The 24,249-nt window shown below is 37.6% G+C and overlaps 1 protein-coding gene across 3 annotated transcripts in view; it reads right to left on the reverse strand.

The window, feature by feature from the left end:
• Positions 1–2,930: 2,930 nt before the first annotated feature.
• The window catches only part of LOC140241798 (peroxisome proliferator-activated receptor alpha-like), a 44,096-nt gene continuing 22,777 nt past the window's right edge, over positions 2,931–24,249 (reverse strand). For all 3 annotated transcript variants that reach the window (XM_072321551.1, XM_072321549.1, XM_072321548.1), the window contains 6 exons: positions 20,629–20,735; positions 18,404–18,554; positions 14,184–14,395; positions 12,957–13,109; positions 5,590–5,824; positions 2,931–3,695 (listed from right to left, as the gene is read on the reverse strand). In XM_072321551.1, the coding sequence (XP_072177652.1) occupies positions 3,445–3,695; positions 5,590–5,824; positions 12,957–13,109; positions 14,184–14,395; positions 18,404–18,554; positions 20,629–20,721 (1,095 nt within the window). In that variant the 5' untranslated portion in view covers positions 20,722–20,735 and the 3' untranslated portion in view covers positions 2,931–3,444. The remainder of the gene's footprint in view (positions 3,696–5,589; positions 5,825–12,956; positions 13,110–14,183; positions 14,396–18,403; positions 18,555–20,628; positions 20,736–24,249) is intronic.

The following is a 24,249-nucleotide window of genomic DNA, read 5'->3' on the forward strand; positions in this document are numbered from 1 at the left end:
GAAAATGGACCCCTTTGGCACATAAAATGATAATACTGTGATCTTTCCTTATCAAAAATAAACAAAAAACAACAACAACAAAACAAGAAGTAAAAAAAACTACAGAAAACCTCACAAGCAGATTAGTTTAGGACCTTTTCAACAAGCTTGGCAAGTTTCTTATTATTCTTTCTGGTGCCCCAACCATCAAGGATCAAGAAATCATATGTGACCTGCCACAACAAAAGGATCTGAAAATCGGGGGAGGATGATTTTCTGAAAATGACATGACATTATTCCTTTACTCTTCTTCTTTAATTACATATATAACACAACTCATAAAAGTACTCGACTGTGGAGATATAAATGATTTTATTAGCACATGTCGAATGGTTTAGCCTTTAGGAAATCAGAGTTTCAAGAAAAACACCTTCAAAGTTTTCCTTCCAACGCTTTCATGATCAAGGGGAGGCAAGACAGTTTTCACCTCTTGACAATAAAAGGTATGCTCCTAGCAACCTCCGCGATGTTCATTCAAGCTTAGCGATAGCGGTCTACGCCCGAGCAATCAGTAACCAGGATGCCACGCACTGACCAATATGATCACTCCCTCGTTGCTAGGGGCAGAGTCTATCTGCGGCGCTAAATCCAAATCCTCGGACACATTTCTGTTCCATTGAAAGTCGGAGAAGACGTTAATTTCTTACCTTTTCTTTGATCATTTAGCTTCGAAATTTCGGCAGATGATAGACAATACATTAGACTACAAAATTATGCCAAAAACAGAAATCTGATTGTTTGATGATCCGACTTCAAACTCAATTTTCTCGGCTCAGCCGTCAGAAACTTTAGGATCCTTTTGTTGTGGCGGGTCACACACACATATATATATAGTAACTAATTGGAAATAATATGTGTAGCTGGTTTGTTTTGGAATATTTACTCAATTTATCATTTGTGTTTGTATGTGTGTGTGTATGTGTGAAAGTGTAATAGTGTATGTGAGAACACGAGACTAGTACATACAGTGATATCTCGCCATTTGGTACATGCACACTGTATCTCCCATAATAAGTTTGATAAGAAAATGATGTGACGCAAGACAATAAATTACTGCTGAATTTATTGCTGGATAAAGTAAGAACTTTTCTCATGACGAAAAATATAAAAACACAAATCATTCTGTAGTAAATAGCAAACGTGATTTGAAAGTAAATTTTGGCAAAAACACATAAAATTACACCAAATATTATCTAGGCAACATAAAAGTACTTTCTTTAGCTATGATACATATATACATAGATACTGAAATTAGTATGAACATAAATAAAAACATATGCAGCCTCTACAAAATGTACAAGTTCTCAGAAAATCCGCCAAGACCTCCTGAGTTGTAAAAGCACAAAAGAAACAACAACAAAAATGTTTTATCTTGATCTGAGCAAAATAGAGATTTCCTTACTAATAAACTCATACTGGTAAGCCCTTGTCTCACCATCTCAATTATCAAATAATTTCCACATCTGTTAATAATATTCCGCCCCTTAACTTAACCTCTTCAGGACTGGGCCAGACCACTCAAACACAGCACAACCCAAAGCATTTACAGTGGTGGTGTAGAAAATGAAACAGAAAGCGCTATGGGTTAGCAACATTTTAACCTATATCCATAGTACCATAGTACTGAGTAGTCCAGTGCTGTAGGAAAGTTGTATGTTACCCCCATCTGACAAATGGCAATGGGCATTTGACTGCTTAATAATCAATGCGACTGGCAGTCAAAACTACACGCTAATCATCACATTTTATACATGCACATTCAAAGAAGCACTTAAGACATCAAGTGCCATATGTAGGTCTGCAGCCCCTCCCCCCCCCCCCCCAAAAAAAAAAAAAAAAATAATAATAATAATGATAATAACAGAAAGAAAAGATCAGTGACTTCATATCATGTTACAAAATATACAGTAAAAAAAAAATAAGGCAGAGAGTAGATGCAGTGCATTGAGGGTGGTATTCTGAAGAAAAATAAACAGGGCTGAAAAACTTTGGAATCTTGGGCCAAAGTTCTCTATTCAAAGTAAGAATACAGACAATGGAAAACGAACCTAAGGCTACAAATGGCCTACTTTTTTTTATAAAGTGCACTTTCAAGGCAAATATCTCTATAAATAATTGTTCTAAAAATACTCAACAGCACGTGTGCAAACCATGATTGTTGTCAAAAATAGGGCTGCTTCACCGATAGTTGACTGAAAAGAAAAAACAAGCCTATGCCTTGTACTAAACTTTTTATGTGCCACTGTGTAAACTTCCTGTGTGCCATGTGATTCTGAGACTGCAATGTAGGCATGCTTTGGGAAAAGATTCAATTTTTCATCCCCAGGTTATTTTTTTCTATATATATATATAAATATACATCTGTTTTGCTGGACATGCAATGCAATGTCACTCTGATGTTAATTTTATGACAAATCTATGACTATTTTTCTTTCAAATGACCAGAAGTTACATTACTGTCCAGGCATGACTTTTACACACAAAACAGTGACAGAAACTTAAATTTACTTGAAAAATTCAACAGGGAATCACAACACAATGCAAGATATATCTGACAGGAATGGGATCGCAAGTGAACCTTAAACTGTACTGTGGCATTTTGGTGATTTATTTATCTGTTTGGGCGGGTTTGTGCGGTTGAGCAAAATATGTGAGCCTGGCATGCCGTGGACTGAGTTGGGTGTGCAAACATGGCACATAAAGAGTTAAAGGCCTTTAGATAAAGTGTTTGAGCGTGAGCGTGAGTGTGTGCATGTGAATGCGAGCATGTGTGTGTGTGTGTGTGTGTGTGTGTGTGTGTATTAAAATAATTATAATCTGCCATGAACACACAATAAAAGCACATATGATCAGCGCAGACACAGAGTACAAGATCTCTTGATATGCTTCTCTATAACTCAAAGTGATACTCACTAAACTTTACTGGCTACATGAGTTCAGAACAAGAGGCCATATTTTCTTTTGTACAACTGACTGTTGGAAGGCAATTGTGCGGTCATCTTTAGGATTAAAAAATCAACAAAATTTCAAACGGAAGAGGAAGAACTTGACTCTGGTAAAGGGTGTGTGACAGGCTAGTCCCAGTAGTCTTAGTAGCTGAACAAGACTTGCTTCACAGAAGCAGCATTGCCGGCCAGTGTTGACACTTTGTCTGAATAAGAAGGGGAAGATTCGGGAGAGTGTGAATGCAGGGAGTTTCAGAATACCACCCCCTGGCACTGACATAGGGTCTAGACAAAAACAAGGTTACATTACACAAGAGGTATCAGCCCAGTGGACATCTGTACATCACAGTCCTATGAAGAGTCTAATCCTTTAAAAACACTTCAGCTCCAGAACACAGGTGTCATGATGACGTTGAGCACCCTTGGACAGAGGGGGCCGCCCCGCCCCCTCACACCCTCTTCAGTAGAGTCCAAATATCTCCTTGATAAGGGGAGGAGGTCCAGAGTAGGAGGGGTCATCCATTAACATGAGCTGCTGGACCTGCTTGATGTGGTCCAGGACCAGCTGCCGTAGGTCCACAAGGAGGGAGAGGAGGCGGGGAAGCAGGAGGCGGTGGTTGCTATGGTTGGTCCTCAGCTCCATCTGGATCGCCTCCAGGATCTGCTCCTGGAATCTCTCCACCTGGTCCCTTTCAATAAGCTCGTCTCGGTCTGAAAGGCAGAAAAAACATTAAGTCACAAGATTAACGAGTGCTACTGATCACTGTCACTTTGTGGGGTCAATGAGTCGTACTCTCGGTTTAACAAAGAAACAGACAGCACCAATCCTGCTCAGTTAATGCCATTATGACTGAAACAATGCCACTCTCCGAACAAAACATCTAGTTCTTGAAATCCACTCTTTCACAGTATAATCACCTTTTAACCAGTTGAGGACAGTTTGATTTTGCTACAACACACATTTCCAATAGATGCTTGCCCAAGTATACTCGGGACTCGTCCTCAACAGGTTAATACCCACCGTAGAATTTTCCTTTCACAGATAATTAGATTTGTCTTCGGGAAAGCACCAGGTCTGTAACTGGTCTGCCTTAATAAATCATTGTCTCCTAGATGACTGCTAATAATCATCTTCAGGTTGAATTCGAATGAATATCCATGTAACAAGCACTCCAATGAAGGCATTCTTCATGAAAGGGTATGGATGATCTTTAACACTTTTTTCCTGGTGTAATTTAGAATGAAGTGGCAGTAAGTACAGTGTATTTCAAAAACATGGCACTAATCCCCTCCACCTTATAGGGCCTTAATATCTGAACCATGGCACAGCCATGTTGTTCAATGAAATGATGTGACTGAAAAAAAAAAAAAACAACTGAAAACTTTTCTGGCATAATCTAGAATAAAGAGGGGCAAAGTATTTTACATACATGACATCGACCCACTCAATGTAAGGTCCTTCATACCCCAAACATTACTCATCTATGACGTCACTGACATGCCATGGCAATTATCTATATCGACAAAATTTGGAATAGGTTTAGGTATTGCACAAGCATTACCTCATACGGCTTGAATTTGTGCCCTTTGTAACCTGAACATCAGCACTAGTTCGTGATGTTAACGAAATGCCACACAGATGGTAACTATTTTCACTGACATAATTTGGGGTGCTAGAAATAGATTTAAGTATTTAACAACATGTTTTCAACCTGCTTTACTTAGGATCCTGCATATCTTGGACATTACTCATTCATAGTGTCTATGAAATGCCATGGCAACTAACTACACTGACAAAAAGATAAGTCTTGGTTATCTCAAAAGCATGAAATATGTGTACATGAAATGCTCTTCATAACATAAACATTATTTGCAACCACGATGTCCATTGAATCAATGTCACAGAGAAATTGATTCACCTCTATTCAACCACTGAAAGTTTGCTAAAGGACACTTGTAACTCACTTTTCTCTAAAAACAACAAATAGGTATAATGATGAAAAACTTTTAAGATGCCTGAGATTGAGTACCAGAGTGTCTTTTGCATTCCAATTTTATATACTGTAAAACATGATATATTCGCGGCATGAATCTTTTTTTGAATTGGAGCCGACGGCCTTTTTTGCGGCCTGAAATTTTCGCGAACTTCCACTGGCATTCAATGCATATAGTGTAGACAAGAACTTTCGCGTGCATTTTAATTTCGCGAATCTTTGCGCTCGCGAAATTCGCGAAATTAAAATGCACGCGAACATTCCTCGTTTTACAGTACCTTTAGTCTGACTCTGCCGATACACATGTGTGCGATCATGTACATAGATTGTACATGTACATGCATTTGTAAATGTTATGCAATGTAAATTACTGCTGGAATGAACAAACGATGGATGGATATTAAACATATGAACATCTTCAGCTCAGAGAGCCTGGTAAGCATTCAAATGTACACTTGAAATAAGACAACTCTCTCAGACGGGAAGATCAGAGCGGTCATTGGTATCTACACTGTATGTCAAAGATATAATGTGGATGCATTATGTGTCCATCGCAGCAAAGTAAAACGAAACAGAATGCAGTGACTACAATAGGTAGCCCCGGGACTTACCGGGTGATGAGAGGGCTAACACACAGAACAAAGCCAACTCCTTGTCCGTTAGGTTCAGCTTCTTCATCTTCTCAAAGAATTTGAATTTGCCGTCGAAGAAGGTGATGTCCAGCTGCTCCAGCATCTTTTTGGTGAAGAAGACACCGTCCGTCGGGAACCAGAGCCCGTCGGACGCAAACCGGGACGACGTGGCTATCATGGCAACCTCGAATGCTGCGTGTTTTAGGAGGCACACCTGGGCAGGGATGAGGAAGAGAAGAAAGTAGAAATAAAATGCTGTGTAGCCACGATAATATAATAATATGGTCTTTAATACCACTTAGCAGGACTTGAACTCGGGACCTCTACTTTCAAATCAAGGGTATTGTCCACTTCACCATAGTGCACCATATTCTGTATTATACAGACATCATGTCGTACAGCAGTACACTTTCATTACTCAAGCTCTTACCCTGTCCCCTCCCCCCACCCCCGAAAAAAAAAAGAGAACAAAAACAGATGTGAAAATATGCAAAATCTATAAAACATAAAAGAAACATTCTAGAGACAGAAAATTTATCATTCATTGATCAGTGCGTCCTCCAGAGGGTATTAGGAAGTAATATCTTATCAGATAACATCATAACATCATAAAGATAACATTTGATACTAATAGTACCATCTGGTATGCTGGTTAAAGTCACCCTGCATCTGACCTGTCTATTGCAGTTGCATACATATGCCAAAAAGCTGAAAGGTAACTTGCATGTCATCACTGGAATTCCAAAAACTACAAAGTGCATAGGACAAGACAGAGCTATAAACATATCAAGCATGTACACACCATCATTGTATTTCAAATTAATCCACAGTGCTTTGGCTCAGAAGCTTTTGATATCATATTCTGCTCCCCGGGGAAAAAAATTGGATCAATTACCGTAAAATAGAATGTGCATCGTCAAGTTTCGATAGAATACAAAACACTACAAGCAGATGTAATTTGGATTCAATTTAGACAACGTACCTAAGACCCTTGCAAGAAAAAGATTATAAGGAGGCGGACATCCATTTGGAAAGAAGTGAAACCTACTGTAGAAGCACAATGCCTCTAGCAGTCTCAATTGGGAGGCACACACAATAGCAAGCATGAGACAATTTAATTGTAAAGAACTTGTACGAACTTGCCCTGCCCAGCAACGATTAACCCATTGAAGACTGGTCCAAAGTATACTGTATACGCTATATATTTCGCGAGTATATATTTTCGCAGATCGGGAATTCCTGACGATTGCGATCATGGAGTCCTGTTACTGAACGGAGAAGTGTACACGCATGCGTACAATATGTACCTCACATTCACATCGCGATCAGAGTCAATATTTCCGCGTGTCTTTAATTTCGCGAATAGCACCTGACTCGCGAAATTCGCGAAATAAAAACCTCGCGAAATATTCGGCATATACAGTACTTGTGCAGTTGTCTACGTGAAATATGTGTTAAAGCAGAATCAGCTCATCCTCAAAGGGTTACTTGATCAGACTAGCTTTAATAGGAAGAATCTCTTCTGTAATTGAGAAACTGTGGTGTCATGTGCATGTGCAAAAAAAAAAAAGAAAGAATGATGTGCATATTAATGAAGTAGAATTGGGAACTGAAACCACCGATCTAAAATGAGTTCCATAAAGGCATTCTGATTTTTAACACGGTCTATATCAACTGTGATGAATCAAAAGGCTTCTGGCCTACACATACAGTATATTAACATGAACATTAGTCTATTTGGAACACACACGGTACTCCATTGTGAACTTACTGTGAAATACCAAAAATATATATGGTCAAATATGCCTCAGCAGCCACCTGTCTTTAGCGGCCACCTGCCGTATGTGGCCACTAAAAACAAATCCCCCCCCCCCCTTCCGAAAAGCAATATTAAAGACCTTGTCTATAGTGGCCACCCACTGTCTCTAACAGCCACATATAGTGTATGTCATCTCCTTTCGGTGGCTGTTATAGACAGGTTTGACTGTATACATATTTGTCACACTTCAGCACATTGGCCTAATAAAATCACATAATATGTGATCTCTGATATAATGCATCAGAGGCCCATTCACCTTTAACTCTAAACACACACTCAATATGCAAATGTCTCTGAATTTTCTTTCTTTTTTCAGTGAAATGAGAAGGAAATGACTGTAAAAAAATTGTCACAATCATTACATACATGTATGTTGCAAAAATAATGTTAGTACATATAATTATGTCCAAAGCATCCTGCACACTAAATACCTCAGCTTTTTCTTTACAAGTAATGATTTGGTATTTGCATATACAGTATCATTTGAATCTTATGTTTGTACAACATTGGAAAATTCACAAATTATATATCTTCTTCTCTCTCTCCTATCCCCAGATAGATCTAGAGTAGAGGGGGATGAGAAATAAAGAAACATCTTGCCTCTTTCTTAGAAAAACAGTCAGAGTGTGTAGATATCTGGAAGAATTTCCTGAAACCAAGATATGTGTATAATATCATGTTTGTTTTCTTAATCCTTTCCAGCGCTTCGCCCAAGCGACAACAGCAGTCGTAAACAGGAAGCAGATCTGGAGCACTCATTTCCCTTTTACAAAAGCACATATCATTTCCTGCCGGCAGCCTTTTTACTAGGCATCAATGTGGGAGGGACATAAAGCCCTAGAGTTCTACTGCCATGCTGAAGGAAACGGGAAACAGACTGGTAATGAAATCAGTGATGAGAGACCCTGCCCTCCATCACTTATCCATCTTCACTTCTTTCATCTTTCAAATTCATGAAATTCTTTTATAAGGATTAGAACCAACACTTGCTGTCGGGTGGAAGCTCTGTGGTCTAGTGGAGATGACGCCCTGTCCGGAGATCAGGGCCCCGTTTCATAAAACTTGTTATCAGTGACATGTTTTTATAGTTGTGACAAGCTATTGAAATCCTCGCATCTGATTGGCTGAGAGAAAGTTTGTCATACAAATGTGGCAGTTGTCACTGATAACAAGTTTTATGAAACAGGGCTTGGGAGGTTATAGGTTCGAATCCTGCTCGAGTGTGTACACCCATGATTTCCTTTATAATTATCATGGCTACTACTAAAACACTGATCAATTCAGTGCTTATTTCTTTCATCTTGTCGTTACTTTTATATTTGTATGTAAGAAGGAAGACTAGAGAGCTGGTGTAAAGGATTTCTTGCACATATATAACCCTCTGCATGCTTTGAGTGTCAATTAGCACAGAAAACACCATAGCGTTGTATAGACTGTCCAAAGTCCCTAGCACAGAAAGGGTCAAACCACACTCATACTTCACATGGGAGGATGAAAGTATATAGGCAACAGCCAGAAGTCATGGGAGACTGAAATTGTAACTGAAATTGGAGAAGTCACTTTCCTTTTTAATCCCCAAAACTAATGTTACAAAGATGCGAATATGAATGATTCTTCTCTATTCAAACTGACACTAAATTGCAGCTAGTTTTTAGTAGAACATTTTATCAGCAAATGTCCAAGCAGTCAATTACTTGCTTGTGTTTCCACATCACTTTTCCTGATATGTAACCAAAAATACGCATACATTACATGTGTCATCCACTTTGTTTTAAACACCATAAATCTATGTCAAGAAATATGAAATGTATTTCCTATGACTATTTCATCCTTTCAGGCCCTTTACACTACACGTTTGATCATTGATTTCAAAGAATGCTTGAATTTCAGAAATATGAAAAGTCTGATCTGGAGAAAAGACAAGCAAAGCATATAAACCATGTAAATGGGCGGGGGGGGGGGGGAGGGGAACTGTAAGAGTAGACATCACATAACTATTTTCTGTGTGTATAGTCACAGTAACATTAGAATGAAGTAGTTTGGCCCACAGACCACACAGTTTTTCCGTCTCTTAAAGGGGTTGTTTGTTCTCAGCTAATGATTTGTGTTACACCACATTTCACTGTCCTGACATGACAAACAATGCAAGCCACTGTTCTTAATCTATGATCTGCCAATGGCACTCCTAACCTCTAAAGGTTTTGGAAATCTTGAACAGATGCCTTCAAAATATTGAAGAGTTTCACCACTAGAAATTTTGCCATCATCAGGTGGTGAAGCAGAGAAACCAACTGCAAAGATCTTTTTCTTGAGTCCTGACCTCAGCCAAGAGGAGAAGCCTGGATTTTATATACCTTCCAGGCACAATTAAGAGAAAGTACTGTACAATGTATATGCCATGCATTCATTGAGTCTAAGTTTTTGCGAATCGGGACTTCCAGAAATTTTTCAAGTGGCTAAATTCACAATTGTGTAGTTAATTGTTGAAAGAAGAAATGTATGCCTGCACGTCACATTCATGTTGGGATCAGAGTTAAAAAATTGTTGTGTTCTTTTAAATTTGCGAATAGCACTGGACTTGCGATATTCGCGAAAACAAAAACCTTGTAAAATATCTGGCGTATACAGTACATACACTGTAGAGTATTTAAATTGTCTACAGGTATAAATTTAACACTACTTTTGATCTCTAAAAATCTAGTTTATCTAAAAATCTATCACAATACAACTCTACATTCCACCAAGGCAACTACACTCCTCAACCTCTAGTCTGCTTCATATTCCACGCGTAGATCAGAGTTGGGGGGCACGATCTTTCTCATATATTGGACCTCATCTATGGAACACTCTCCCACTCAACATCTGTCAGGAAACTTCATACTCTAATTTCAAGACACTCCTTAAATTGCATTTGTTCAATTGTAGTTTGGGTTAATTTTTATGTAATATTGGATATGGATTGGATTTGAAGGGCTGTACTATTAGCTGTTTATGTGGACACACCATGTGTTGAATCTTACAGGCTCTCATGCACCGAGAGTACCAGTAATGACAGATACAGCACATTATAATTGTACTTTATTATTATTACTACTATTGTTTGTGCAGAGGAAAGGCAGACTAAGGTCAAAATCATCCCCTTCCCAAGATCTGAAAGATAGAGGTGCAAAGTTTACTTAAACTCTTCAACTGCAACAGCTGAACATGCCAAGTCCTTATATAGCACCACATTTTGTAGTAGGGAAAGAGAGATCCCTTGTTGTTGACGAGGAAACAATCGATTCAAAGAAGATAAGATTCTATCGCCTCATACTCCCCATAAATTATCCAACACGGAAGTATCATTGTAACGAAACCTCCTTGGAAGGCCTAGGCCAATCAGGAAGGAAAGAAATGGTTCTGTGCATGGCGGAAGGCTGGAGATACTCTTAAACAAACACAGGAAAATAATTGTGGGCTAACACCGACAATATGGGTGATTATTTCAGGAACAATGTACTGGGGCACCAATAAATCTCAGAAATGAATAACAGTTGTCTCACACACATACATTGTACATACACACATACATATAAACATACATACACACATAGATATAATCATGTAGCAACCATACATCTAGAATATCATCCGCAGCACATTTTAACAGCAGATGTGCTGACTATTATTAAAGACAATACCAGACAGCTATGGGTCAAAAGGTCACAAGTGACTTGGATATAAAACTTAGGAAAGAATCTGTACGCCATTTCTTATTTCTAAACACCAAAGCTCCTGGACAAACTTGTTAAACTACATGTATTCTAAGGTGATTTTAAAACTCACGTGATAAACTATGATTTTTCAGTTTGTGTGGATATTTTTCATAAGTAACAATGAACCAGGGAGCTAAGCACTTCCATGAATGGACAAGATTTTCAGCTGCGATGCCTCAAATGTGAGTGAGGATAATTGCAATTACTACATGAACCATTTCAATGAAAGTCCTGTCACTGAATGCAATTCAATTTTTACTTTGACCATCACTTTTACACATCAATGGTCGATAGCTTCAGGAACAGTTGATATCATACAGAGAAATGATGAATTTGTCAAACCCAAAATTTATTCTGAGTTTGCAGCCAATCATCACGTATAGTTTCTGAGGTTCTTAAGAAGGGGAAATTTGTACATAATGTGAGCGTGCATGACTGTTTTGGGAGGTGAACAACATAAACCCAAGGCAGAACAAGTTTATATTGAGATGAATAGAATTAAACCATGATACATTGTACAACACCCAACAATATTCACATAGATGCTATCTTTCCCTTCAATTTGCTTTCAAATTTATGCCTAATTTGTGCATCGAAGATGACTCTGATGTTTGACAATTGTGTTATCGTATTGCATCATGGGGTAAATGACACATCAACTTTGAGGCCAAACCTATATAAGCAGAAAAATACAGAAAATACTCGCCAAAGTACTTGAAAATGACTTCACTATCAGGTCAAGACTTTTGTTGATAGATCAAATAACAACTACAGGATACTGTAAAAGTGACAACTTTCGCGTTGTTGAGATTTTATCGCATTTTGTGCAAACAGAGACTAGCCTGAAAATTAAAGCATGCAAATATTTTTGCACGCTGTATGTTCCAGTCATTGATATCTTGATTCCCACTATTAAAAACATTCAAAACTCATCTCACCTGGCCGAGCGTGAAAAATTACTTAAAATTACCTAAAAGTAAATGTTAGAAAAAACCTCTATTGAAACTGATGCAATATATGTATTCAAAACTTGGTTGTTTTTTTTTATTTCATCTTTGATTATGAAGATTTAGTTAAAAATAGAATTATACAAAATGGTGCATGAGATTACTGTGTGACATGGTCAAATGATCTCATGGAGAAAGGGCCATTGACAATTTCCGACCTTGTCATTAATGTAATTTTAGTGCAGTCACTACATACAGCTTTGGATGCTAGTTGCATTGTCACAAAATAGATTATGTAACACCCATAATGATCCTCGCTACTGTTGCAAACTTTTAATGGTGAGGGCGCAAATTTTGTTGAGCAGCTTCAAATAGTGTACACCAATGGAATCAACCACGTACATTTACTTCCATGATGGGCTCCTGATCCATCTCTCAGTTTTGCACCGACATCCACAACTTGCACGCTTTTGCAGCATGCCCCCTCAATCACTTGAAAACGCAAACTCCATCAGTCACTCTATCGATTATTTCAATCGATCGCTTCCTCGCACAACTAGCCCATGTGCCATTCCTGAGAAATGGTTGACATCTCCATACTAGATGTTATTCAGGCCTTCGCTTGGACCACACTTGTAACCCTTGAGATGATGTATAAAACAAATAGTGAGTGCTCTTTATTCATGCAGTGGGATGACATTTCGCGCTGGAGGGGATGGGGATCATGCTGCTGGGGACATCGTGTCACAGACAAGTTTAACAATAAAAAAAATGTTGTCTCTGACTGCTAAAAGGTTTAATCAAGAAATAAGAGACAGAACCCACCTGATCATTCAAATCGAGATTCTTGAATTGTGCAATTTTCTTGGCAAACTTTGCTAGACTTTCTATGATGGCTAGTAGTGCCCCGCGGCAAAACTTTGAGATGGCTTCTCTCTCTGTTAACTCCTTCATCGGCTTGACGTCCTCTGTTTTACCCTGCATGAAATCAAAATAGTGCTGTTTAAGAGGAAAGTGCTGCAAAAAGCATATCAAAGGATAAATGATCTACAATTCATAGAAAAGTGTATGACAAATTGACAATAAGCATTTCAAAAAAACAGCAGAAAAATCTACAGCCATATCTAATCTGTTTGGCATTCAAGAAATCTTCAATTCAAGCCATCATCAACTTCACACAGAAAACACATCCACTAAAACGACAATTTAAATGTTTACTGCATGATTTAACATCATCAACTCCTAATTCACCCAAAGCCATCCTATATATATATATATATATATATTCTTTTAAAATGAATTCCAATCGCCGAGTGTATGCATTTAAACATTACTGCATTAAACTTGGACATTTGCATAATGTCTGTGCATCATCACCTTAATAACTGTACATACTGCACAGAAGTGGGTGATTTTAGTGGCACAAAACATTCTGGTACATCGAGACACCTAGACTTAAACTTCACACAGCACTACCAGGTGAAAGAAATGCAGTGATGCATTGCTATTTCGGATAATGCGTGCCATCAGGCTCAAATGCCTTAGCTCATTGTCTCTGTCATAATTGACACCAACATCCAATAGATGTTATTTCAGATGTTCCGTTTTACTGGATTTCAACAATTCCTCTAGTGAGTGGTTGACACACACGGAGTCTTCATATTACAAAGGGATGTCTCCAAAAGCCTAGCATCTTACAGACCTAAAAAGACTACTGTTTATGCCATACGTTCAGCGATAAGAACAATGGATGGAGAAAAGTCTGTATGTATGCCACATTCATGTCAGGATCAGAGTGAATATTTCTTGTTAGAGTTTGCAAACAGCACCTGACTCATGAAATTCACGAATATCCCCCCCCCCCCCCCCGGCAAAATATATGACGTATACAGGATATATTTGCACATAGTATGTATGTATACTGTCTCAGTCAAAAATTAACATGAAAGGAGGCAAAATATGCAAAAAAAAGCAACAAACAAACAAACAAACAAACAAACAAACAAACACACACACACACACAGACAAAAAGATGGCTCGACTGTTTCTTACATTGGTTTCTTTGCTCCTTGTTGACCTAGCGCCCGTTGGCATGGAAATAAACTGACCCATCCACATGTTGGTGTACGCGTTGTAGACTCTGTCGGTCAGCTCCCTGATCTCCGCCCTATGCTTCTCCTCCTCCGACGCCTCCGTCTCCTCCTCCTTCAACTCTTCCAGCAGTCTGAGCCGCTCCTCCCGCGGCATTCGCCCAAACCTGGAGGCTGCGTGAGATGGAGCGCGGGGTACGAGTATTACTCGAAACATCATTCACGGATGCCAGTATTTGAGCTGCTTGATTAGTGACGGTATTTCTACTGAGAGTTTGTAATACGTAAGTGAGGGGTCACAGTAAAACAAAGTGGTCTTAGTAAGAGGTGAGTTCCACCTTTAATTAAGATTTCTTTGTTTTCGGATATATCAGCCATTTCAAACCCGATTTTCTTCAAATAATCTTGGAATTTCTCTTAGAATTGTATATTCTTCTCTTCAGTATTTTATAAGAGGTTTTCTCATTATCTCACAAAAAAAGTTGGAAACCTGAAGTCCCATCTCAACCAAACTACATCATCCCTTTAACTGACAAACTGTAGAACTGCTCATTTTCTTTTTTCCTTTTTCTATGTACCTTTTAAGTAAAACCCAGTATGTTGTATAGCAGAGAACTCTGTATCAGCATATGTAACTTTTCTGATTTGAGCAATGTTACCATGCATACTTTGGATGTTCAGTATTTAAATACAATGCTTTCTCTGGTTACTTTACATACCAATAGCTCAAAGTTTGCATTACTGCAAATAAATTCACAAATGAATGTGTTCATTAATGCAAGTGTCACTGACAAGATATATATACTGGTACGCAATATTTTTATTTATTTATTTATTTATTTTTTTATTTTTTTTTTTGGGGGGGGGGGTTCGGGGGGTACCAGAAAAACATTTTCCTTGTCAGGACCATTTTTCAACTATCACTTATGCAATACTGTACGAGCTGAAATTTTCGCGGTGGTTTTATTTTCGCGAATTTCGCGAATCGCCTTTGAACCGCGAAAATAACAACGTGCGAACAGACAAGCACAGTTAGACCTTGCAACCGCGAAATTAACAACACGTGAAAATGTTCTCCTAGTAGCAATTCGCGAAAACATCTGTACGCGAAAATTTCAGCTCGTACAGTATGGCCCCAGCTTGGGCAATACTGTACATGTCAGTGTTCACGTCGAGGCCAGTAGATACTGCCAAACCAGAAATGTTTACGCGCATAAAACTGTCATGAATTTCTCTAGCAGCCACAATTCGCACAGCCCAAAGCAAAATGCATGCGAAATGTTTCTCTACACATCGCACTGAATGCAAGCGGCGATTTGCGAATGTTTCATGCCACAAGTGTTTCTAGTTTTACTGTAGGTTACTAGTAATATGAATGACAAAAAGCTGGCTCAAACTCATTGTAAGTACAATCTGCTCCTGTCTCTTAAATGCCTAAGTATACTTCTTCACAGGCTTAGTCACAACTGCAGTGTCAACCACAATCTCTTTCAGGTATGATCAAGGAGGTTCAGGAGATGAAGTCATAACAGTCTTATATTCTCTTTGACCTCATGTTTGATGTTGCCATCCAAAAATAAGTACCATGTGCCAAAATGGATCACTACAGTAGATAGGGAGACAATTGAATTGTGTCATTGCACAATAACCAGCCATTCTATAAGAAATTTATGTCTTTTTGATTGTATAACATACATGGCCATCCCTACATAAAAGGTGAGCAGAACATAATTGTAAAGACATGGGATGCACGAATAGAGAATTCGTTCAAAGAATGAAGAAATAAGATTCAAAAGTACTCGACTGGACATGTCTGCATTTGACATTAGTGATTCATATCTAAAAGAATAATACTATAAAGCAAGAAAACCTTCACGAATTGGAGTCAACAGCCTTTTGAGTTTTTCATGGCATGAAACTTTCACAAATTACCACTGGCATTGGACGCATAATTATAGCGTTGGCAAGAATTTTCATGTGCAGTTTGATTTCATAAATCTTTGCTCTTGCTAAATTCATGAAATTAATATGCACACAAACATTCCTAGTTTTACTGTACTTGAAGATTTCACCATATCAGCTTTACTTCTCTGAATCAATTAGTGATGAAATTGACATTTTAGTTGCATTTTCAAATCCTTTCACAACATACAGCTATGACTTTTGGACATATTTCTGGTGGAATTTCATTTCATTTAATGAATAAACAAGCAAAATACACCTAATGTCATGTTTGTAATTGAAATGAAACCTCAGATTGCTCAGAGTAATGGCAGTTTCAAACCTAGATCATGAAAGGCACAAGTGCAGCTGCAAAATTCTGTGCATCCGTAAAAAAAACAAAAAACAAAAACAAAACTGACAGCAGTTTGAATAATTACAGCCAGCTGGAATGCCAGCTCTTGAACCTCCTTGGTGTGATATCACTGAATAACCTGTCAAAATTTGCCTATCAATCCAAAGATTTAAAGCAATGTACAACTGTCTTTATAACAGATGTACAACTATGATAGGTTATCATTTACATGACCAAAAACTATATGAATGCAGCCATATGAGATACTCTAGCACCTAGAAAAAAAGAGAGCAAATTCTAGTGATCTAATTTGTGTTTCTCTCTTTCTTTTTTGTAGGTAATCAAAGCACAATAAAAACACATTGCACCATTGCTATTTAGACAGGCAATGTTGACATGAATATTATCTACCACATTGCGCTGTGGCTGAGAGGACAGGACAAGTCTGCATACTGCAATGGGGTAAACACTTTGCTTCTTCCAGTAATTTTCACCTCCATCCCCCCCACCCCCCCCCCCCCCCCCCCCCTTCGTGACATGTTTTGTAAGATAGTGCAGAGACAGGTTTAAGATAAAGGTTTTATTGTGAATTCAGATTTGGGATGTGAGAAGCAAACAACTTTGAAGGCCATACTGGATTATTCTCTCTTCAGGCGATAAACTTGCCACCTTATAACAGTTACCTCTTATAGAGAATTTACAACATCGCCTTTCTGCTTTTAGCAACAGATTTCAATGTCAATCCAGGGAGGTACACCCAGTATTTATTTTTAAACACTGATTTCTATGGCTTCTCATTTAAACTGAGGTGTTGTTGAAAATAAAAACACAAAAATCCACACGCAAACCTCGGCAAAAAATAATTCAGGATGAAATCGCAGAACAGGAAATGTTACAACAATAATAATCATTATCATCATCATCACCATCATCATCACCATCATCATCATCATCACCATCACCACCATCACCACCATCACCATCATCATTATCATTTTGCAAAGATATTGTTACTACAATGGATGGAAATACTTTTCAGATGTGACTGCCAGTGTCTATATTGCATTTCTGAGCTGATTTGGAGCGTGAAGAATGCTTGATTAATACAAAGAAACACATTCCATGAGCGACCTTTGACCAGGATGTACCTATGGCATACCCTCATACACTTGTTTCTACACACTGTAAAGCAAGATATTTTTGTGGCATGAAAATTTTCACCCAATTGAAGCCAAATGCCTTTTTTTCACGGCACAAAATTTTTACAAATTGCCACTGGCATTCAATGCATATAGTGTAGACAAGAACTTTTGTGTGCATTTTAATATTGCTAATCTTGGCTCTCGCAAAAATCACAAAATTAAAATTCTGGTTTTACAGTAACTGACATCTCAGAAAACATTCAGTTGTGATTCAGTACATGACATAACAATACCCCCTTTTTATTTTCTTTTAGGATTTCGTGGCAGAGATTTAGATATACAGGTAAAGTCAGCTGCCACTTCATGAATAACTTACAAGTTGCAAAATCAAAACCTAAATCTTGTTTGAATCAGTGCTTTCTTTTTTTTTTCATCAAAACAATATCAATTCTATCATTCTGATTACAGTGTGCACATGGATATGGAAATCTACAGTTACTTTTCACAGAGCCTCTAGGCAAATATCTGTATTTTATTGTTTTGGTTAGAAAACCCATCATAACAATCAAAGCTTGTCAACTGAAAACTTAAACCCTTGTTTTTACTAATATTCTGGGATTCATGAAAAACATGTTTTTAAAGTTAGACAAAGAAACCAGCATGGGTGGAAATGCACTATTGACGTAACATGTTTAGCCAAAGAGTCATTTTTTATTTATTTATTTATTCATTTATTTTGGTTACCATCATGTGACATGCCCACTTGCATGCATTTCTGGAATCTACAGTACTGGCACTTGTTTCTCGTTGCAATGTTGATCTTGCAGGGCTCCGTCTTGACAAAGGGACATGGCTTGTATACCAGCTTCATTCGATGCGTTCTCCTGAAGAAACCCTGCAGTCATATCAGATCAAATAAAAATCAAGACCAAGTCACATGACAGCATATCACTAAATTTCAGCCATATTTAGACATCTTCTATGGGTATGGTCTTTTCTAGTTTTATGAGAACCCATGAACATACTTGCATTGATTTTCATACACAATGCACGCCAACCTAGGCCATATCTATTTAGACACATGAAAATGAAATTGTGAGCCATACCAGCAGTCGTTGTTTTTCTCATTCAGCTGTTTTTGTTTTTTCCTTTTCACCAAACTAATATGAATTTTTATTAACAATGGAAAGTAGATGATCTTTGAAAGAAGAAGTTTGCATAGTGGTGTACATAACATATGCTGGGTTTGCGGTTCACCATGTCTGAGTCTTGAAAAGGACTAAGTCCTTATCAGGACTCACACATGGTAAACCGCAAACCCAGCATATGTTAATGGAAAGTAGTTATATAATAAATTTTCAATACAACCAGCATGTAGTATATCTGTTCATATCTTCTGTCATTACCATTACATATGACAACTCTAAAACTGAGCAATCAAAACATTTATCACATATATGCACATTTTTCCCACAAATTGCCACAAACCAGAAGTACTAGTTGCAACTACACCATAGAATTCAATTTGGTTATGATGTCATTGACTTACAAGTGTCCCATTAAACTACATACAAGTCTCCGCTGGATTTTCTTTTGTTTAAAATCAAATAAAAAAAACAACAAACTTGAAAACTTGTATTGTTTGCTTTGAAGATTATTATAGTGTTGTGATAGCCTCTTAGGGATGACTTTTGACAGGTAAGATTCATAATTATTGTCCAAAAAAAGTTATTTCAACATGTTTTTGTTTACAGGACAATGGGGAGGTACTGAAGAGAACACATCAGTCTCTTCTAAATTTTCATGAGCAGTGACGGTTTCATATCATTTTTTAGAAAAGCGTTAGAAAATGAATCATACAAATTTCATCACTCTAATACAACTGAATCTAATGAAACTTTTAATATATATCTTTTTGAATAAGTGCTTGGTACTGCAAAATCGGAAAATAGCATTCAACACAGACATACTAAAGCTTTTCGACATGCACTCATCAGAGTAAAATCGCATGAATGAACAGAAAGCCAGAAACGAAACAATATAAAGGAAGCGAAGCTTTAGTATGTCTGTGTTGAATGCTATTTTCTGATATATCTTTCTTGTGTGTGCATGTTCTCTCTCATCATGAAAACTGAGTGAGATGTGGAGTGAGATTGTACTTTTGAGCATACTTGTGTAAGTAAATCTCACTATTAATAGGGCAAGGGAGATGATGATGATCAGTGTGTATTTATTCAGAGCTGGTTATCTGATCTCCAAAACAAATTTCACCTTTGCTGCCATGGTATCCATATCATGAAAAAATATTTTCCATTCTGTAATTTATCATGTTGGTATTAAATGGCCCACAGCTATGTGGGCTTTGAATCCTGTAATAATTAAGGCAGACCATATGACACAGTATATCTTAGTATTTTGAAAATCCTATTCACAAATATATACAGGGATGATATTGAGGGTTGTTGAAAAAAAAACCAGAAATCAAAATTTTCAGGTGATTTTGATACATGGAAAAAGTATGTGTATAGACTTGAGAAAAAAAAAATCTGAAATCAGATTTAAATACTGCAGAATATCATGCCTGGGCCCTGTTTTATGAAGAGTTAAAATTGATTATATAGTTGATTTCAACTGTAAGTCTATGGCAGTCTGTGTGATAAGGAAATTTAAAATCGATTTTATCTTTTGATAAAACGGGGCCTGTACATATAAAATATTTTAAGTTTAGTACATGATTTCCAATTGATCTTTGTACTGTGTGTGTTGATCAAATCAGTCCACATAAAGACCTATATTATGATGCTAGTCTTATAAGTACATTAAAGTCTACATAAGAATTTGAGAGATAAAAAGCTTTGCAATACTGTAAATTCTATTAACCCTTCATTAGGTGTCACTGACTTCTAAAAAAAAAAAATAATATAAATGAGAAACCTTTTATCAATAAAAGCACAGTCCACACAGCTTACCTTACACCCCTCACATGAGTGTACACCATAGTGGAAGCCGGAGGCCTTGTCCCCACACACTCTACACTTCATACTCAACTCCACATAGTCCATATATTTGTCGGCACCTGGTATACAAAGAATACATGATAGAAACCATAAGAATATTCAGTTTGGCATCTCTACACACTTATGTATGAAATATAATACATTATATATTTAGTCATATGAAAACAAAGGATACAAAACCACAAATATGAGTACATGTAGGCCTACTCATTTCACGAAGTGAAAATTTGCTCCTTGGTAGTCGATACCATTTGCAAAATATGCTGTCTGAAACAGAAATTGCTTGCAATATTGATAAACAAAACCAAATAATCATGATCTACTATACAAAACTAATGGTCGTCATATTGCTGCCTTCATACAAACCTGTATACCTATTTCCTAGATATATATATCACACTCCAAGATCACGTCTTCACAATCGAGCAACACACCATACATACACTGCTTCTTCTTCAACTTTGTCACTCTTATAAACAATGAGCATGCAACTGCGAGCTGATTTCATCTGACAGGACAGTAGCACTTCGAAGAATCACATCATTTTACCATCTAGAGCGATTGGCATGTTTTCTTGATCTCTCTATCTGAATCCAAGAGTTCAGAGCTCAGGCAGGAGACGTTAAACTAAAGACTTGGTGTGAGCTGTCTGACTTCAAATGATGCGCGAACCTGGCAGTAGCGTGAAGCAAAATCCCTGATGCAAGACCGCCGCGTGTACTCTGAAGTTTGAACCACCCCCTGGTACAACGACTGATGTCCAGTGCCAAGCAAACACACACCCTATTCAAAGCAGATTATTACCACCTTCAACAGCACCCTAATAAAGCAGCATGCTGTTTGTTTTGCATTTTGCTTCAGAGCTCTATCTGGTTTATTATCAGCACTCAGATTTGCACTACCAATGTAAACTAAAATGCAAAACAAGATCTAACAACCAATAAATAACAGCTAGTAAACAACATCAGTATTCTCTAGTGTTTGGAAGTGAAAGCAGTAAACACAGAGAATTGGCAGGCATTGATTAGCAAACTTTCTACTGATGCGATATTTGACTGACATTACTTTTTTTTAAGATCAGATTCTGCTCATTAGTACAAATAAAACATAGCAACCAGCGTAAATAGGCCTAATTGTTCAGTCATCAACTAAAGAGGTTGTCAAGTCATGCGAATAATGCTATAGGATGGGCATCAATATGATATTTCTCAATTAAATACAAGTTCTGGTAAGACTGATCAACTATGATATCTTATGACAAGTGTTATCATAAACCCTCTATTCATATTATGATGCTGAGTGCCTAGTGTGTTTGTTTTTGTTTTGTTTACACAGTTGATACTGCTTGACATGAAAAGGGAATGGTAGACGCATTTGAACCGCAGCGACAAAAGTGCCCACTTTTCACGCCATGACGAAATAACATGATCACAAATCTGAAGCACAATAATGGCTTCTGTGAGGAAATCCTTCTTCTATTCCATTGCTTCTATTACCCTAGGTGTGCAGGATATCTCCTATGGCCAGACAACACAGGAAGTTTGTGGTTTGTGCAGTCAGTTAAATACTGCACAATTACTGAGAGATAAATTTGGGTTGACTGCAGTTCAAGTTCTGAGAGAACTGCACAGTTCCTTACAATTTATCTCGGAAAAAACCAAATATGCCGACAATGGTAATAATTGTAATTATTCCTTGATCCTTTACCACTGCATTTAGAAATATTGGTGTGTAAAATGGGAGCTTCATATTTGAGATAATCCCAAGATTTGTTACAATCTGTCACTTGCATCCTTTTGGTCTTCTGTGTGTATACTTCAGAGCTGCTGTTGCCGCATGCACGCCTGTAATCAAGTAAGATAGATTCTACTTTATTATCAGTCCAACAATGCTGACTCAAGCCTGTGATTTACAGGTGTTGTTTGCCTCTGGCAAATGCGGCCTAAAGTCTGACTTTGAGTGGCAATGAGGGTACATTACATCACACTGTTTGTCCCTCAACACAATTACTTCCTTAATAAGGCCGACTTTGCTGGGCATGAGAATGCATGGTGATAGGAATCTTCTTTTTTTAAAGGTACTAGCCCTCATTTGCAAACCCACGAAAATCAAAACTGCATAAAACAGGTCCAATATGACTTCAAGTACAAGTTATAACAGTAACAATACTAACATACCTCACCTGTCGCTCTTTGTCTATACCATTCGATAAAAGAGAGAAAATCATCGTTTTAAAATCAATTTTCAAACCGGGTCAACCCGACCCAAAATCGAATTACGAGCGCGGGCTATAGCTACGTACATTGTACATGTAACACGTATGTGGACCGGAGCTAGCGAGCGTTATACGCATGCATACGGATTACGGTGCATTTTCATTTATTTTTATGAAAGTAATGGACTAATTGGAACGAAATTTTGCACAGGTGTTACTGCAATCATACCCAAACTCCATGCTAACTATGAGACCAATTGCTGCAGGTTTACAAATGTGGGCTAATACCTTTAAGGGGAAAAAAAAGTCTAAAACTGTGCACTTCATAAAGCAATGACCGGAGGTGTATTCATCATCAACAATATAAGCAACATTACAGCAGCATACAACTTTTGCAAATTGCCACCAGCATTCATAATGCATAATGTGCAGACAAGGACTTCTGCATGCATTTCAATTTTTTAAAGGGAAGGCAAACCCAAAGAGCAATGTGGATTGAGTGAAAGCAGCAAAATTAGTAGAACACATCAGTGAAAGTTTGAGGAAAATCGGACAATCGATGCAAAAGTTATGAATTTTTAAAGTTTTGGTGTTGGAACCGCTGGATGAGGAGACTACTAGAGGATATGACGTATGAGTGGACAACAATACAAAGAAAATATAAAGGAAATTCAACAAATATTCACTTTTCTAGAATTATGAAAGAGCAATGGACCAACCGCTTTCAGAAAGCAGGGGGAATAATTGCTACCTTAACATATGTAAATATCAAGTTGATGGAATTTGTAATTTTCATGAAAAATGGATTTTTGTAGCATTTTCTTTATATTTTCTTGGTATTGTTGTCCACTCATACGTCATAACCTCTAGTAGTCTCCTCATCCAGCGGTTCCAACACCAAAACTTTGAAAATTCATAACTTTTGCATCGATTGTCCGATTTCCCTCAAACTTTCACTGATGTGTTCTACTAATGCTGCTGCTTTCACTCAATCCACATTGCTGTTGGGGTTTATCTTCCCTTTAAGCCTTGGCTCTTGCAAAATTCGTGAAATTTAATTGCACGCGAACATGCCTGGTTTTACAGTATTACTTTCATAATAAAACTTTTTTATGGGAACTTGTCAGTTTGGGCAGATAAATTTGCACAAATTCATGTAATTCTCTTCCCATTAAAGGGATGGTACAGTTTTGGTTTAGATGGGGCTGCAGGTTTCCAACTTTTGTGTGTGTGTTTGTGAGATAAAGAGAAACTTATGAAATATGAAAGAACAAGAAATTCTTAGAGGAAGTCAAAGTCTAGATTTGATGAAAATTGGTCTTGAAATGGCCGAGATATCCAAACAAAGCCATCCTGAT

The sequence above is a fragment of the Diadema setosum genome, chromosome 18, assembly GCF_964275005.1.
Source record: "Diadema setosum chromosome 18, eeDiaSeto1, whole genome shotgun sequence".
Classification (NCBI taxonomy): Eukaryota; Metazoa; Echinodermata; class Echinoidea; order Diadematoida; family Diadematidae; genus Diadema; species Diadema setosum.